Genomic DNA, 17858 nt, shown 5'->3' on the forward strand with positions numbered 1-17858 from the left:
TTCTACTATTTATTTATCTTCGGGTGTTCATGACTCCTCTTTTAAGGAGCCGCTTTACTCTGTCACCCACTGAATAGGTAGTGATAACAGTTTTGAACAACGAACGCATATTTCTACCGAAAGATAAATCAGTGCTTTATAACCAGAAGTATTTAAAGTCAGAACTATCGATTACTAGTTTCACTCCTATAGTATGTGGAAGAACCTCAGTCTAGAGGTAAGTGGATCAAGGAGGCATGCTGGCCATCACATAAACACTGCTTCCATATAACAACGGCAAAATCAAGATGGGGTAGATTGTGGCTGGCATTTGCATTCCCAGAGTCAAATTCCATCTTAGCACAGAAGATTACGATGTAGTCAAGCCCTTTCTACCAGTAAAGAATCCAGCAATCCAGCTCTTTATTAGATACATAAGTGCTTCTGGAAAAGTCCAGCAGCAGGAGCAGATAACAGATTTTTACATCCTTATCTAACCAGGAGTGTGTACCTGTGCTGCTGTAGATTTTGCTACTTCTTGCCCTCGCTGTTCCTGAAGAGCCAAAGCAAAGCAAGGTGGGTTTCATTTAGGAACATCTTGTTTTATCTCGTCACTTCCTGCAAAAACATATGGCCTCAGCATATCGTTATTTTTATTCTTTAATGGACAGTTTTATGGCAGTTTTACTTAGAGGCTAAAGAGATTAGAGGAGCCTGGACTAGGTGCTGTATAATAGAAAACAATGTAAATTATTGTGACTTCTGTATATGAGCATTACGTTGTTCTGGCTCTCCCTGGTGACAAGACTTCTGCTAATGAACATAATCTAATGTAACAAACTGTTACTGCCTTCAGTGACAGTAGAACATCACTGTTTGGTGCTGTGGTGTGTGAGTCAGGTTTTCCCCATGCAGTTCCATGTGGTATAAAACACACAATGTATGTCCTTCTAGCTGCAAATTGGCACTGACACTTCTGCTCCCTCCCGCATCTTCTCACCCACAGGAATTTTCAGTCTGGGTCTCATTCTGAGCCTGTGGAAGTGAATGGAAGTCTTTCCATCCTCACTGAGCTTTGGATCAGGTAATGAATGAATATTTTAAGTGCAAAAAGTTAACTTCCCTCTCCCCAAAAGAGAAGCTACAAATGTAAATCCCTTATAGAAAGTTTTTGCCCTTGTATCACTGCAAAGACTCTTCTTGGCTTCCACATACTGACCAGGCATAAAATAGTGAATAACATTTATTTTTGAATTTATGGATTGAGTTCACAGGGATTTTAATAGCAGTGGAGTTATGGAAGTGCTATTTTAATAAGGACCACAGATCACGGGCCCAAATCCTTACCTCTACCTCAAGGACTTGTAAACTCAACTATTTAACTCAAATCTCTTTATTGGAGGCCTTAGAATGTATCCACCTGGAGGCTGAAAAATTGAAAGGTAGAAGGCTGCACAAACATGGAGTGAGGGAATTTAACCAGCAGGAATGTGGCCCATAAAATTAAACTTCAAGAACTGTTTAAGAAAAATTAAAGCTTGTGCAACAGCTGTGGTTTCTCTCCACATTATTTCATTTCTTAGTGACTTAAATGTTATGGTTCTCATTAATACAGATGTAATTTTTGAGATCATCTTCTGTAGTACTAGAAGTCTTATTCTGTTTGCAAAGGATGTAATCATGACTCACTGTGGTCTGCCTTTAGACAAATACAACATGCTAAAACACCACCTCCCACCCTCCATGTGATATTACTATTTATTGGTGGCCCAAATAAAAAATCTTGGGTTCAGACTGCACCCCAAATTTCCCTAATCTGAATTGCTAGAATATCCCAATTTTGGACATGGTGATCAAATACCTCCAAAGTTTACAGTGGATATTCAGGAACAAAAGCAGGGGCATTTCTTTCCAATGCGTGTATGAGAGTGCTGCCAACATAGACAAATGTGTTCCTGTGTGGTGGGCAGAAGAAAAGACCAAGCTTTGCTTCAATCTCACTTAGACCCTGCGTATTATTTCCTCAGAACTTGGCCTCATTCTGCCTGCTCTTGACCTCAAAGGTTCACTCCCTAAGCTTTTAAAATAACTTGCTACTTACATAATTTGAAATCTAAGCTATTACCCCCCCACCCCCCCACCCCCCATGAACATTGTGATAATTGGCTCAGGCTCTGGCAGCACTCAGAGATGGTGCATACTGCATTTTCTAGGTATTGAAATAATTTTCGTTTCTCTGTAAGGGGCTAGAAACTCTGGGTTAACTGCCTTACTAGACCAGTTACCACTTTAGTTTGCAACCTAAATCCATTCAAGAAGGCTGAGAAGTAGAAAAAATTATAGGAAATGGTGGAAAACAGGTTAATAGAAGTTTAGGACACAGTCCTAACATGACGACACCAAAGATGTTACAGTTTCTGCTAACTTGCAGGCAGAACCACTCATGCTTAAAATTTTGCATGCTCATATATATATATATGGAAATCAAGAGAACTGCAAAACCTCATTACTAGATTTGCAGCCACAGATTGTTCTGTTCTGTGGTGACTGTTACGACTTAACCTGCAAGACTGCAGATGCCAATAATAATGTTTGCATCATGACAGGCGCTCCTGTAAGACCAGAAATCTGGCAATGAAGTCAAAAGATCAGGATTCTTCTGAATGGCATGAGTTGCCATTTCAGGAGCTGGATTTTTACAGGAGGTTTTGAAAGTACGGCCCTATGTGCATAATGCTGACTATCTCGTTGTGGAGCAAAGGGAAGCAATGCAGAAGTCTGTTAGAGCGTGCTGCTGAAGACTTCAGAGACAGCAGAACACGACTGGTCATCTGAACCTCTTATCTGTTGCATAGCGTTGTGCACGTCCGTGTGTTCTACAGACTGTGTGCTCATTGCCCAGGACTTGCCCTCTTCACCCAGAAATGTTTTATAAGGCTCCACATGTATCCTATGGACATTCTGCCTTGATTCCTCATACTTGCCTTTCCCATCTTCTGGAAGGCTGGATGCATGAGGTAAGAAAGTGCTCCGAGACCCATTGATGGGAATATTTAACTGCTCACTGGAGGTAGGTTCTTGAGATAAATCTGAAGATCTCATGAGATGCTGAGTATACACGCCTTCAGACAGAGAGCCAGACTGCGTCTCGCTGTGCACACGTAGCCAACGATGATGCCGGCTGAAGTAGTTGTAGTGTTGATGTTTCCCTAGCTTTTTTTTCCCTAAAAAGCTCAATGGTTGCTTGGAGCTAGGAGACTTGTCTATGCTTTTCGATGTAAGCCTTGACATTGTTAGATTGCTTATATGCTCTGTGCAACAGTCAGCATTAGTATCAAAGGCACTACACTCTGTCAGGCCTTCTTTCAGTGTTAGGCAAGGCTTCATGTCATGGACTTGGAGAACATCAGGTGCGCTGCCACCCAGGCCACTGCCTGCCTGTTGGGATATGTCATGTGAGGAGGAGTAAATCAGGTCTAATTCTCTGGGGCTTAATGCATCGCTGGAGTCGTAGTCACTGTCAGTTGGAAGGAATACTTCAGAGCAGCCTTCTTCATCTGAGCAGGGCTGGGAATCTGCAAAGAGAACTGATTAACACTCAGAAGACAAGCACAGCAGAGTATGTTGGGTTTTTTTTCTTAATTTAGAATCAAATCTACAATTCTGTAAATGTTTGTGTGTTTCCTCTGTGAAATTGTCCATGGGCGTAGGTGACAGCAAAGAAAGTAGGAAGGTTTACAGGTGTGTTAGAGAGGTGGTGGTAGAATTAGGAAAAGCAAAAAGGATTAATTTATTATATTAAGTACAGGGAAGAATTTGAATTGGGAGTAAGTTCTGAAAAGACATTTTATAAAAAGACATACAAGAACTGTTATAATTAAAAGTGAGTTCAAGGATTTTGCTTCATGAACAAAGAAAAATTCTCTTACCACTCACAGCTTTTGTCCTCTGGATTCTAGCCTCAGGTGAAGGGGGAGGTGAAGGAAGACAGTCTAGATGGGAAGAGGTCGAACTGATTTTCTTTTGAGAGTGCTCTTCTGAAAGATCCACAAGCTTCTTTATGGGAAGGCCAGCTGCTGGCTGCTTGTATCTTGCATACTGCAGTGCTTCTGTGATCCATCGCATTTCCCTCCAGATCTCATCAATTTGCTGTAGAGAAAAAAATGGTGAAAAAGCACAGTTAAGTCTGTATATTAATTTTACGTGTGTACTTTCTTCAAGTGCTCAAGTAGGTGCGTAGTCACTGCCAACAGAGAGAAGCAGGATCCCCTGACAGGACACTTCAGATTTAGGTGGTCTGAACTGCCTTTCGTCCGGTGCTTGTTCTCCTCCACCACTGCAGAGGCTGCTTGGGGCCACCAGACTCTCAAATTAGATACCTCAATTAAGAACCTGTGGTTACGAGGGGTGGATCCAGGCCTAAACTCTGACACAGAAAGAAAATGAAAATTGTCTTTTGATGGAGTTAAAAATTAGATCAATTTTGTACCACACTTGAAAGCTGGTTTCATGCTGAACTGGAATGAAGGCAAGACTTCTTGAGCATCCTTGCAAACCCAGGATTATGTTCAAAAGCAGACTGCTCAGATCAAATGTAGTTTTTGACAGAAGAATGTACATACATGTGGAAGAATATACATACATGGAGGGCTGAAGTACAGCTACAAGCCAAACTGCAGGTTTTCTCACTTATCATCGTTTTGGTCTGCATGCATTGTAATAGTATAAATCTACACTAAGACAGTTCTAACACATGCCCGTTGATGCCAATAAGAGACAAGTGCCTAAATCAATAGCAGGATAGAGCTTTAGTTGTCTATGCAGAGAGGAAAGATGCTGTTTAACGCGGGTCTTGAGAGTCTTTTGATAATGGAACACTTTAAACATCTTCAAGCAATTCAAGATCTTTGATGACTGAGCAAACGTTGCAGCAAGCAGCACATGGCAGTAGCTGTGAGTATAATGTCCTTCTGCTGCAGTGTCCTCTCTAGAACTTCCCTTCTACTTCTCTTCTTACAGAAGATTCTGCATTTAAATAAGTGATCCTTAATATTAATATTGCAGTGCTTACGGGAAACTGCTTTGCAGTTACACAAGGTACATTCTGCAAGAATGTGGGGTGAGAGCCCTGGGTCGGAAAATGGGAAGGCACAATGAGTGGGTACTTCGCAGCGAGTGTTGTCAAACAGGGAAGTAACAGCAGGATCCATGAAAAGGAGACTGCAGACTCATATATTCTAGGACGAGTTCTGCAGCACCTACTCTTAGCTGGAGATACTTCACGAAATGCACATTCAAAGTGTGAAATTTATTGCCAAAGGATACTGTAGATGCCAGATTAGCTAGGGTAGTTCTTGATGAGCTGTGTTCAAGACAGGATAGCTGGATAGATGGATCTTTGTTTTGACCTAGTATGGCCATTTTTCTGTAAAGGTGAAATCCCAACTCCAATGATGTCAGTGCAAGCCTTGCCACTGAGTTAATTTGAACTAAGAATATACACTGATAGGAATAGCAAATGGTTCAGAGATTAATTCATAATCCTACGTCATTTCAAGACTTCAGCGTGGCTCCATGAAAAGAATGCCCGTTAGCAAATGTCTCACCTATTTGATTTTGGAGATTTTACATTTCCTTTCTGCGACCCTCCCTCAACCCCAAACAAAAATTATACCGTGTGCAGTTTAATAAAATGCGAATCCCGTTGGTTTTCTCCCTGATGCCATTCTGCAGTGTCTCCTGGGATAATGGACCAGTCATTTTAACAAACTGTGGTTCTTTTACAATTTAGGAACCTTTGAAGCATTATGCTATGTAAGTTGAAATTTAACTTCACTTTTCATTTCAGTGTCTGTAGGTTTCTCTTCTTGCTGTGTAACACTGTGGTAAAGACTCCAAGTACCTTATCTGCTACTCTGCTGTTTTGTTTTGTTTTGTTTTTTTAATTTTTACTTTTCAGTTGCCCTGTGACTCCTTTTCAGAACTGCATTTATATAGACTCCCTTGTTCATTACAATGTTTGGTTTGTGTAGTGACTTCAGCACTGCCTTAGATGTATGATCACACAAATGCTCTTGCGGTTTTGTGGTCACCATTGAAGATTGCAGTATCTGGTGGGCTGAGATATTTTTGCCAAAAGGTGGAATACAGCTGGTTTTCATCTGAGAGGAAACCTGACAAGGCTAATACACTGTCACAATAATTCAGCACAAAACACTGAAGTTTAAAATGTTCTCCCATATTTTCCCAGCATGTATATGTGAGTCAATCAGTTTGGAGAAGAGGAACACAGCACTGTCTATACAGTGTATACATATTAATATAAATATACTTATTTTTGATGTGAAGGATAAAATTTTTTCCAAATTCTCCTGCATGCTGGGAAAAAGCTAGATTTTCTGAGTGTGAGAATGGGAAGATGAGAAGGAAGGAGGTGGCTGAGCAATGAAAATACAATGGAACATTCCTCTCTGCCCTCCCACAGGTTGCCAAAAGCTCCAAAGTGGACAAGGCAAAGGGGATCTGAATTCAGAGCAAAGAGGAACAGAAATATTATTATCTTGTTCAAAATTATGGAGGGCCAAACATATAATCAATGTGATAAATGGTTGTCTTGACTCCTATTCCAAAAGATGGTTGCTTGAACATCAAGAATATAGAGCTGCAAACTTATCTGCACCTCACTTGTAGAATGACAGAACAACCCAGTCCATAGACACACTCTGCAAAGGCCATGAGTTTTATCTATAAATAACCAATTGCCAAAACGGTTTGCAAAAGGACAGGCTTTGCTATGCTGCACAAGGGGATGTAGTCCAAAGGCCCCTGAGCTGAGCAGGTAAAGTCCTGATCTGGGAACAGTACAGGAAAATAAGTGTGAGAGGCAGAGAATAAGCAAGATATAGAAGTATGAGAACACTTGTGATCCTTCGGCATTGGAGCACTGAAGCAGTATCACTGCACCGTGCTGGACAGACTTACAGATGGTTTTGGGGCTAGCTTGCCATTTTAAACGCAGAGCTGCTTTCTTCACTGTGATAGTGTTGATAAAGATTGTCTCCACAACCTAGCCTGAATTTTCATTTTAGTTTTTCTAAATGGCAATTTATCATAGTGAAAAATGTCCTCAATTCACAAAGACAGAGAGAAAAACTAATACGCAAATGAATGCCCAAGCATGAGACTAGCTTACCTCACATTAGATTGGAGGGAGTTTTACAAGCAGACTGACACATTTCTTTACAAAAGTCTAGTATAACTGTCATTTGATTTTACCCATAAAAATCCTTGTATAAAAGCAACAACTAAGGAAATCATGTTCTGGGTTTGAATTTCATAAAACCAGAACTGCATTTTTGATACAACTGCTCTTTTTATGATGTCTGTGAATAATTCTCCATTTAGATTTCAAATTACAGTGCCCTATGCAATTTTTTAAAAAGCCACCTTAAAAATCTCCTTGGAATAGTCAGAAACAGACTCTTACCTGTATGTAGTCTATAACTTGCTGGTGTCTTTGTTTGGCTGCAGCGACTTCACTGTCTGAAATTGCTTCCCTTAGGGATTGCTGGGTTTTCAGAGAGTCCAGCTCTATGACAGCAGAAAGGCGGCAATACAGGCTTATAAATTTTTCCTTGTAACAGCAAAAATGAACTGTGAAAAGACCAAATGCAAAGGAAACATTGTTATATTCTGGTTATGAAATATGAAATCCTTAGCTTTCAGAACACAAATTTTATTAAATATAATTACTAACTCTCTGGATGGGTAACTTTAAGCTAGAAATAAATAATACAGGCTCTAATTCTCCTCTCATTTACACTGGATTTACATTGTAACTTCACTGATTTCAAAAGAGTAATTTCTAATTTTTATCTAAGTGAAGGGATGCTCAGGTCCTTAGTATGCAACTCCAGAGGCTATTATGCCCTTCATAGCTTTAATCAGAAAGGCTGTTTCTGAGCCTTTTATAGCTCATAATTTCTTTTATCAAGAAAGTAGTGACGTGACTGGAAAATGGAACTCTTTTTTTTTTTTAATTGAGTGTTTCAGAAAGAAAGCATCATTTCAAAGAATGATAACTTTCTCTTCAGTAACTTCAATGTAAATGACTCAGCAGTACAAGTATTTCAGTGATATCATGGTTTGGGTGAAACAATCGAAATTTTTAGGTGTTATCACACAGCATCCTCTGAACTCTCATGCAGAAGGGTAACACAGAGGGTTCAGACGTGACCTCTTGCTATGTGTGATCTGGCTTTGGAGTAGCACAGGGTGGTTCGAGCTGCCTCTGAAAGAGGTAACTAGTAACAGAGACAGAAACGCTGAAGTGCCATGGAGCTTCATAAATGACAGTGTACGTAGCCGCTTAAAGCTACCTTCTTCCAGAATCTGCAATTGCTCAGGCAAAACTCAGCAGTTATCTCTGTGAACTGCAGTACAGACAGAACGAAACTTGCTGAGGGAGAACAAGTTTTAAGAAATACTTCCCCATTCATTGGTGCTTCAATAAATGCAAGCATACAGCACGACCTTGTTATAGCAGCGAATGCCAGCTGGCTGACTGCTGCTACTTTTCTGGATTGTAGCAGGATATTTTTCAGGGTGTTTCAAGTGTAAATTGCATATATTCTTGTTATCATAAATATTAAAGCAAAAATAAAAATGGTGTCACATATCTACTTATCTCTTGCAAACAACATGTTAATAATAACAGAGAATTTCTGAAACTAAGAAATCCAATCACGGACACGTCATTAGCATAACAGTAAAGGCCTAATCTGAACATAGAAATCCCACAAAAAGAGTGAAAGCAAGAATTCTACCTTCTGGTTTCCCAACGATGCCTAGATATTGCAGGGATCTATTCTGAACAGTGTGTGGTCTTACAGTATATATGCCATATGTGGTGGACTCTTGACTGAATTACAGTCGCGGTTTCAGCTCCAGTGCTGAAGTTTCTAGCCTTTGTGGTTTTAACTCAGACCTTTTAATGTTACTTTAACAAATGTTACTTCAACGTAGTCTTTTGTGGTTATGCAATTATATAGTTGGTAGCCACCAGCTAATGGGGAATGGAAGCTTCTAATATTTGAGATGTGAATCACAGTCACTTTATAGAACATCAGGGGTACATATATAATAAGATATATAGAAATGTCATCTGCCTTTGGCCAGATGATTGCTTACTTATAAAAAAATACTCAAAAGTAAAATTTGGCTTTCCATACTGTTCTCTCCACCATGAACTGTTTTCCCACTGCAGTAACATCGCTTGACAGAGAGGTCTGCACCCGGAACGCCCTTTGAGACATTACCCTGTTGCATGTTTATCTGCACCACATCATGCTGTTCAGTGTCTACGGCTTTGTCAGCCTGATGCAAAATATGTCCCAGAAGTGAGAATGATTCCTGCCCCTGCCCTCTGAGCCACGTAATGAGACTTAAATAGTCTGCAAAACCTCTAGCGATGAGATTAATTTTGCCAGAGATGAATCTGCTTCATGCATTAATTTGCACAGTGAACGCGGCAGTCACCTCTCATAGAGAAATGATATGTGTGATACGCAGAGTCTAACTGTAGACTTCAGGATTGCATGTCAAGAAGATAATAAGTCTGACTTAAGGGCACTACAGCCATGGCCATATTACCCAAAGCACCGAACTAACTCTTCTAGTTCCATTACGTTAGTTTGCCTTTGAAGGGGTAACTTTTCCTTGGCAGACTACGCCAGCTCACGGATTGTCTGTCTGTACCATTCCAAGGTTTATGGCAGCTCATCTGTCACTTGTCCTCCCAAAACCAGCAAAAAACCCCTAAAGTTGTCACAGGCACCACTTGGTGTCCTCTGGCTGATGTGGAGTAAACACAATCGTATATTCCTGCCTGATCCAAATGAAATTGTTGTTGCTGGATGATCTGTTTTGACTGCAGAAATGTAGTCTTGGTAGGACCTGAATTAACATCTAATCACCGTTCTCCTACATTAGCGACTCTAACAGCACTCAGCAATGATATATATATAGGAAATAGGATGGTGCTGGTAAAGGTGTCACATAAATGCCTGAGATGTCACTGAGAGACCTATTCTGTAGTGGCTCCTTGTGTACTGACTCTCTCAGTTTTGGCTCACATCTTTCTCTCTTTTCTGAGGCAGAGGAAACAAAGATATCCAGTTTTACAGACCAGAAGGAAACAGAGGAGACTGATGTGTAAGGCTCAGCAGTCCCCGTCCTTATAATATTATTTCTAAAAGAGCTATTAAGTCTTTATGAGCTGCTTTTATGTGGAACCTTTCTTTTCCCTGTGGACCAAAGAAGAAGAAATGAGAAATAAAGGACCTTGAAGCTAAAGCATCTTATGCCTTCTGTGAGACAGCTGGAAAACTCTGTTTTGGGGAATTCTTACCCAGTCAGCAATGCCATGGAACAAGAGGGCTGAATCTGCTATAGCACAAGATGTGCTCCCTAAAGAAACAGATTCAAGTCCAGTGCTTTGGCATTTTTCACAGTAGCAGGCTTTTCCTGCACCACAGCTGTAGGACTGAGTTTCCCGCATTTTTCCAGGAATCGAAGGGAAAATGATGACTCTCATGCGGGAAACTCCACTCAGACCTTTCCCAAAGTTGTGAGGGAGTCAGACATTGAGTAGCAGTATCTGCAGTCAGGAACTGCAAAAATTCTCCTGTACAAAACTGGTGATTATTCTAGTGACAATTTAGAGGGATTTTATTTTTGTTTTTTACATCTTCTTTCACACTCTAACCTTGCAATGTTGTGTGTCATTTTTTGGTTCTGTTTTTTAAAGAACATCATCTTCCAAAGAGGCTTAGAGACACATATTGGATAACTGTGGGCTTTGCTCTATGCTTTGCATTTCAATAACGATTGCTACAGTATATGCTTTAACCGCTCTGCTCCCTCTATAACTTGTACACAGTTATAGGTAGTGTTGTTGCCAAAGCCATCATGTGATTTATTGACTCTCCACTGGGACAAGGGGGAAAACAGATACAACTTTGTGATTTTATTATAAGGAGACTGGGTTAATATTTCTAGGTGAAGCAAGCTACTATACCGAGTTCAAACATCTGAAGAGGGAGGTTAAGAAATCCTGAGTGTGGGGTGTAAGGATTATTCTGTCCTGGGGCAGTGCAGACGTCGTCTGAGGCGGGGAGCAGGAGAAGAAAGGAGACATTGTGACCTAGTTCCAACACCTCCTGTGTATACAGACGGAAGTGCTTAGCCTGTAGAGGGACACGCGCGGGGGAAGAAATAGGAGAGAATTACAACATGGCACTTATATAAACAACACCCCAAATGATATAAAACATTAAAGAAAATTTGCACAACATCAAGCTCGGAATTTTCATAAAACAAATATTTTGGGGGGGGGAGGGCACTAAATGTGGGTTCGTGTCACTACATAAAATAAAGATTTAAAGCTGCAATGTTCCACATTAAAACAACACACACAGGCACAACCCCCCTGAAAACAACATTTATGTTTCTTATTAGGCAGAAAATGATCACATGCCATGTGCTTTTCAAGATTATGATTGCATAATTATGTGAAAACATGAAAATGGATTCAATTAAAAACCTTTAAGATTCAATTTAGGGTTGGTTAAGAGAAGTATGCAGCTCTCCCTCAACACAGCACTGAAAAGGTTTAACAAGTGCTGCAGCAAGAGAAAATGGGGCTGCTGAGAGCTGCTGAGTGCAGGACCGCGCTGCACCCTGGGCATGCACCAGTGTCACTGTCGTGAGTCTGTTTACCACTAAAATAATAAAAATACATAACAAAATCTAAAAATTCAATTCAGTAACATAGAAGCTTGGTCCTGAGTCATCAAAACATTTACAACTGTGTGTAACTGCAAGGTCATGTTTATGTCTGTCTCTCATGCACAATGGATGAGCTTAAATGCTTGGCTGAACTGCAGCCTAAGGAATATATTGCACATTGATTTAAATATTTCAGTCCCTAGCTCAAAAAAAAAAAAGCACAAAAGCTATAACCTCCAAGAAAATACACTAGCATAGAGACCTATACAGAGCCCTATTGAATTAGAGTGACTGACCACAAGGCAGCACACCATCTGTCTTAATTTTGGGTTTACTTGAGTCTTACTTGGCTCTTCCCAGGCTAGAAGGTGAAGCACTGATGGATTCCTTTTTAAAAGCAAAGCCTAAACCTTTCAAAATCAAGAAATGTAGAACCAGATTAATTTATTTTAAGGCCACATCTTTCTAGCTGCACAAACAGACCTTGAAGTGAATATAAAGATGATTTACTTCTACTTTAAGGCCTCTTTACCCTTGTAGACTAAAATAAAATGGAATTCATGTAAACAAGAAACAAACTCCTTAGCTTATTTTTTCATGGATCTTTCACATCATAGATTATCCTCCCTGACTTTATTTATTCACATGTGCATTTCTTGTACCTAAATGTAAAGCTAGAAGCCAGATACCTCTCCTCACCCACAGCAATCTGGAGGTCTGGAACTGTGTGGTTTAGAAGTGCTACGTTTATCTGTGTGGAAAAGAATAGCAAAATGCCATGTCTCCTGCAGGCCTTTTGCACACCCTCACTATTACTTCCAAAAAATGGTCAATTGCCCTGCTTGCCTGGAAAAATGCCTGTTTTTCTTTGCCAGCTGGGTAAAGGTGCTCGCAACTACTAGTTTTGTGGAGAAGTGCTTATTTGCACCTGCCTGAAGTCACACAAATATGCCAATAAATGCAAAAATAGGAGCTAATTGAAATTTGTCTCTTAATCCCTATATGTTCAAATATCCAGGAAAATTTTTGTTGAAAATATTCCCCCACACACACACAATAATGCAATACAGAACTTCTCAGTTTTTCTTTTCTTGCAACCGTAACATTTCGTCCCTACTTGCAAGTTACACAGTTTGTAGCTTTTAGTATTCTTAGGATTCAGTTTTTAAAAAGGTGATAAAAACCACAAAGGAAAATACCTGATGCAGAGGTAGATTGATCTGTTTAAGGAGAGCTTTCACTGCCATCTGGAGCTCATACAAGAACAATTGAGTAGGGCAGTCTGAAGTATGATCCATACTTTCCACGGATTCTGAGCCAGAAAGTGTTTGGATCCATTCCCACTCATCTCTGTATGTTGAGTCAAGTTAAAATTAGAAATATAACAAAAGCTCAGTGCACAAGCAGGAATTCAGTGTATGTGCATTTGGGATCTGTTGATAGTTTAATCCTCATATAGCAAAACATTCTAAAGTTGTACAATCTTGATTGTTCGTGGTTAAAAATCTAACTTTGAAAAGTTTAATTTTTCTAACACATGTACATCAGGCTGAGGATTCCTTGCAAACCTCTGAAAGTCCAACTGCCTTCAAAATATTTTTCTAAGGCTTCTCACTCCAGGTTTTCTTTTTCACATACTTCATTCTCTGTCTACCACAATATTTTAAAAAGCATGCATTGGAAATGACAACAGTGACAATTAGCAGGAAGTTTAATTTCTGTGACAGACTGTCTTGTACTCAACGGAGCCAAAGAACTTCCTGATTTCCTTGACATATATCCATTCTAGACCTGATAAACATGGGAATCATCTTTCTGGATCAAATCCTTAATTCACCCTGCCCAATATTGAGTTTTGAAAAGCAGCCAGCATCAAACATTCAAGAAAAAAAGGTACAGGAAGCCCCACTACAAGATGAGTAATAGATGTGGTGCAATTTGCTTCTAAATAAAGATCTGATCTTAAACTTCAAGAGTCAGAGGCTGTTATAAACTCTGAAGCACTAGGCTTTATACTTCTTCCAAAATTTTTGTTAGTATTAACTACTACATTCTGGATATCCTCTTTATCCATATAGATATTCAGTTCCTTTTTCCTCGTGCTACATTTTCAGCTGGTTGCTGAAATGATATGGGATTAAAAAGCTCCAGAAAAAAAGCCAATAAAATGTGTTAGCAAGGACTGGGAAGTACAAATCTGTGCACTTGCCCAATAGATAAGGGAAGCAACAGACAAAGGGGAAAACGACTTTTCCAGAGCACAACAGTTCAATGGCTGAAAGCATTTGTCTGAATATGTTTTCAGTCCCTGTATGTTTGCTGTGCATTAGTTGAGAAACCAGATATCACACAAGAGAATATATAGAAAAATCACCAACACCGACACTCCATAGTCAGGGGGAATCAATCGAAAGAGTGGCATTGAATTCACTGGAGGCTGAATCGGGGCTGCAGGCTGTGATCTTCCTGACAGATATATCGAAGATATATCTGTGTGCAGAATTTGAGTGGTCACAGAATACTATCCTTAGAAACCAAGGGGCTCAGCTGTGTGTGTCCCAGATTGGCCTTCAGGTGGCTGGAAACACCCAGGTGCACTTCTTAGTTCAGTGCCCATCTCGGTGACGTACACGCTGGAGCCAAACTTTGCTGGCACCTACAGTTTGCAGTGGCAAAATTGCCATAGCCTTTAAATTTGATCAGTTGTTTCAAACTTAAAACAAATGTTCTCTGTCTAATATGTGTGTGTAAATGTGCATGTATTCACTTACTTGGAGACATTGCTGTTATCTCGGATTTTAACATGACACAGGACATTAGGCAACTTCTGCAACACAAGCACTTTGATTTGATCCACAGAACTGCAGAGTTTAAGGTAACCCAGATACAAGCCGGGAGGGAGGCATTGCTGACTTCGTTTGTGATAGGAAAGTATGTCCTGTTTTAAGAGAAACAGTCCTACATAAAAATCTCTTTTTTTTTTTCCACATAAGCGGAAGAGTTTGGGATCAAAAAGCAACAAATGTTTTTACAGCCATCTTTTTGTTTCAACAGTGTTCCCAATTTGCAAAGCATTTAAGCACATGCTTAAACATATAAATAATCTCTGGTAGTTTGGATGCGCTTGGACAACTTTTTACTTAAAGCCATACACAGGTTCTCTAAGCTCTCCACGTCACACAGCAATTTGCTCTAAAAAAATTGAGGTTTCAATCTTCTACAACGGTAGCATTTAAACTAGCTTAAATAACACCCACCTCTGCACTCCTGTCTGATCATTTCAGCAGTGAGCTGGGTCAGGGAACTGATTCAGCTGAAAAACAGCTCAGGAAGAGGAGCAGTCATTTTTCAGCCAGAGAAATCCCCTGGTTAATGTTTGGTGCGTACGGATACGGATGGAGCAGAGCAGCATTGGGATAAAGCTCTCAGCTGGGGAAGGGGTGAGAGAGGCTGCATAAGCCAGGACTGTCACCAAAGAAATCCCCGTAGAGTCCCAGCCTGCAGCTCTTGAAAACCTGTTCTGTGTCACCTGCTGTCAACAGGAAGATCTCTATGAGCATGGGGGTTAGTGGTGTGCAAAATTTAATTAACGGCTGTGTTTTCTGAACAAATATCTTTATCAACAAATAGAGCTTAGAAGGAACTTATAATAATAGTGTATTTGCTGAAGCCAAGAGACATTTTTAAGGCTATGTATAGCAGCCCCCTGAAACTACCCTAAAAATGATGTCTGCTGCCATCCTGAGAAATATGTGCTTCTGCAATGAGTGAGGATTAAGACACCTGGCCTTATGCCTTTACTCTTGGAACCATCAAATTATCTGCCAGTGCTATGCTTGGCTCTGACCAGTGCAATTAGACTCTCATTTTCACAAGCACTTCATGAACAAAATACCCATTCGATGATTAAACAAGTAATACAAGAAAGGGTGGGCATTAGATAGGAATGTGTAAACCATTAGGGGAACATTTTTTCCACCAGGATCTCTGTGGAAATCTGATCAGGCCTGTATTTTGGGTTTCCTAATAGAAAACTTTTGTCCAGATTGACATTTTTCTACACCTTTAATACATTTTAATGCACTAAATCTAACATAGATCAGGTAAGTTTTATTGTCTTTTGGAAATTTTTTAATGTTCCCAAATCCTCGTAATGTATATTTTGATTGCCTGTCAGGTTCCGGTACGAAAAAACACAGTCTCAACCCAAGAAAGTGCCTCTAATTCAAAAATTAACCACAGCAGTCATCGTCTAGTTGAGAGTGCTAAAGGAAGGACTAAGACAATGATTTGTCTTGCATTTTGGGTAGCTACGCTATTGAGTTTTAGACAGATTGGCAACTGATATTTTGCGAGAAATAGGTTGCTATTTATATACAGAAAACGTGTTAATCTTTATGTGAACTCTCTATGCTTAATGAGTTTACCCTGGTTCTGGAAGGGCTGCAGACCTGTGGCTCTCAATGATGTTAACTGAACTGACTATGCAAAGCAACTTCCAAGATCAATCCTTACCTTGCTGTTTTTCTAATCGTGAAGTCTAGGGGCATGTTATGCAGAAATTAAAGGAGGGTTATGGTCAGTAAAGAATTCTTCAGCAACTATACCAGGCTCAAAGGAACTCTGAACCCCACAGAACAATTTTATTAAGTAAAACGGTAAGGTTTTAAACCTGGATTTAGTGTTCAAGGTTGGATGGAAAAATCCTAAGGAGTGTAGAAATTGTAAGTGTCTGTATAGGTGCTTAAGAACATCCCAGAGAATCTTAAAGATTTTATATCCCTTGCTACAGAATTCTATAGCATGGTTTCCCAAAACTGATAGAAACTACTATTCTCTGCTAGGTCTTTGAAGTAATTTCTTTAGAATCTCATGGATATTTTACATATTAAGGGTCTGATCCCAGACCCACTGGAAGTAATATAAGTCTTTGCTTTCAATGGGAGCCTTGCCATTAATTTTATTGGGCACTGGATTAAGGCCTAAAATTCTACGAGACTCTTCCAAAAATCAGGCTCTGGCACAGGCTTTACAAAAGCAAATAACATACAGTAAGAGAAGCAAAGCACTACCTGGATTGTTATAAGCAAGATGTCTAATGCCGTTGGCTCCTCTGGAGTTGAAAGGGATTTCCTCTGGCTTTGTAGTTTGGATACCTGCATCCATTTGCCATTAAAAAATGAATACAGACTCTCCACTTCTCTTATAGTAACTATCAGCATATTGCCGTGTCGATCCTTGATTGGCTCATAAAAAACTCTGCCTAAGTTGTGAGTTCCCAGCAAATTCTAGAAAATAAACAAGTTATAAAATGAAAGTTATTTATCACATATCAGGAGAGTGGTATTTTTTGAAACTTAACTTTGTGCTCACTGACATCAGTCCTATTGACTGCAATAAAAACTAAATACATGGTGTTTCTCAAACTTTTGCACTACAGTCATATCATTTAGTGGCAAAAAGAAAAGTTTTTCCCTAGGTTGTGTTGTGGATCTTCTGACGTATTTGGTCCAGCAGCGTTCAGTCCAACGTCTAATGGAGAACATCAGAAACACTACTATGACCCAATGCCTTTGCAAAAGGAAACACTGCAAAGTAATTCACTTATCTGAACAGAACTTCCTTTCTTTGCCCTGTCATGTAAAGGAAAGGTTGCAGTTTTCAAAAGCACTCAGTATTGGTCTAGTGGTGATTCCTCTGGCATCAGTGAAACCCTTCTGATTTGAACTTACTGAAGAGCCAGGTACTTATCTTAACCTCCCCATAACCAAATGTCAGAGACGATACAAAATTCTTCCTCTATCCCCAAGTGATTCATAATGGACACTTCAAAAGTTTTCTGTTAGGGTCATTAACTATAATCTCCATTTTCTGGTCTCTGTTTTAAAATTATTCAGATTATTTTCAGCAACAAAAGCAAGAGGCCCTCATATCTATGTTGAATGTAAATAATTCTGGGGCTAAACTGGAGTGTGCTTGTGAAGGAACCCAGAAGAATTTGAAGAGATGCGGACCCTTTTCTTTTTACTTCAGATACCAAGAATGCGCTAGAGAAAACCATCAGGAACTAACAAACTACCAGGGCAAAGCTC

At 39.8% G+C, this 17858-nt stretch overlaps 1 protein-coding gene across 1 annotated transcript in view; it reads right to left on the reverse strand.

The window, feature by feature from the left end:
- Positions 1-2760: 2760 nt before the first annotated feature.
- ANKFN1 (ankyrin repeat and fibronectin type III domain containing 1) overlaps positions 2761-17858 on the reverse strand; it is a 56668-nt gene continuing 41570 nt past the window's right edge. The window contains exons 13-19 of the mRNA XM_065648015.1: positions 16839-17054; positions 14538-14704; positions 12966-13116; positions 11057-11225; positions 7466-7632; positions 3909-4128; positions 2761-3554 (exon numbers count right to left, since the gene is read on the reverse strand). Coding sequence (XP_065504087.1) covers positions 2761-3554; positions 3909-4128; positions 7466-7632; positions 11057-11225; positions 12966-13116; positions 14538-14704; positions 16839-17054 — 1884 coding nt within the window. The remainder of the gene's footprint in view (positions 3555-3908; positions 4129-7465; positions 7633-11056; positions 11226-12965; positions 13117-14537; positions 14705-16838; positions 17055-17858) is intronic.

The sequence above is a fragment of the Caloenas nicobarica genome, chromosome 18, assembly GCF_036013445.1.
Source record: "Caloenas nicobarica isolate bCalNic1 chromosome 18, bCalNic1.hap1, whole genome shotgun sequence".
In the NCBI taxonomy this organism is placed as follows: Eukaryota; Metazoa; Chordata; class Aves; order Columbiformes; family Columbidae; genus Caloenas; species Caloenas nicobarica.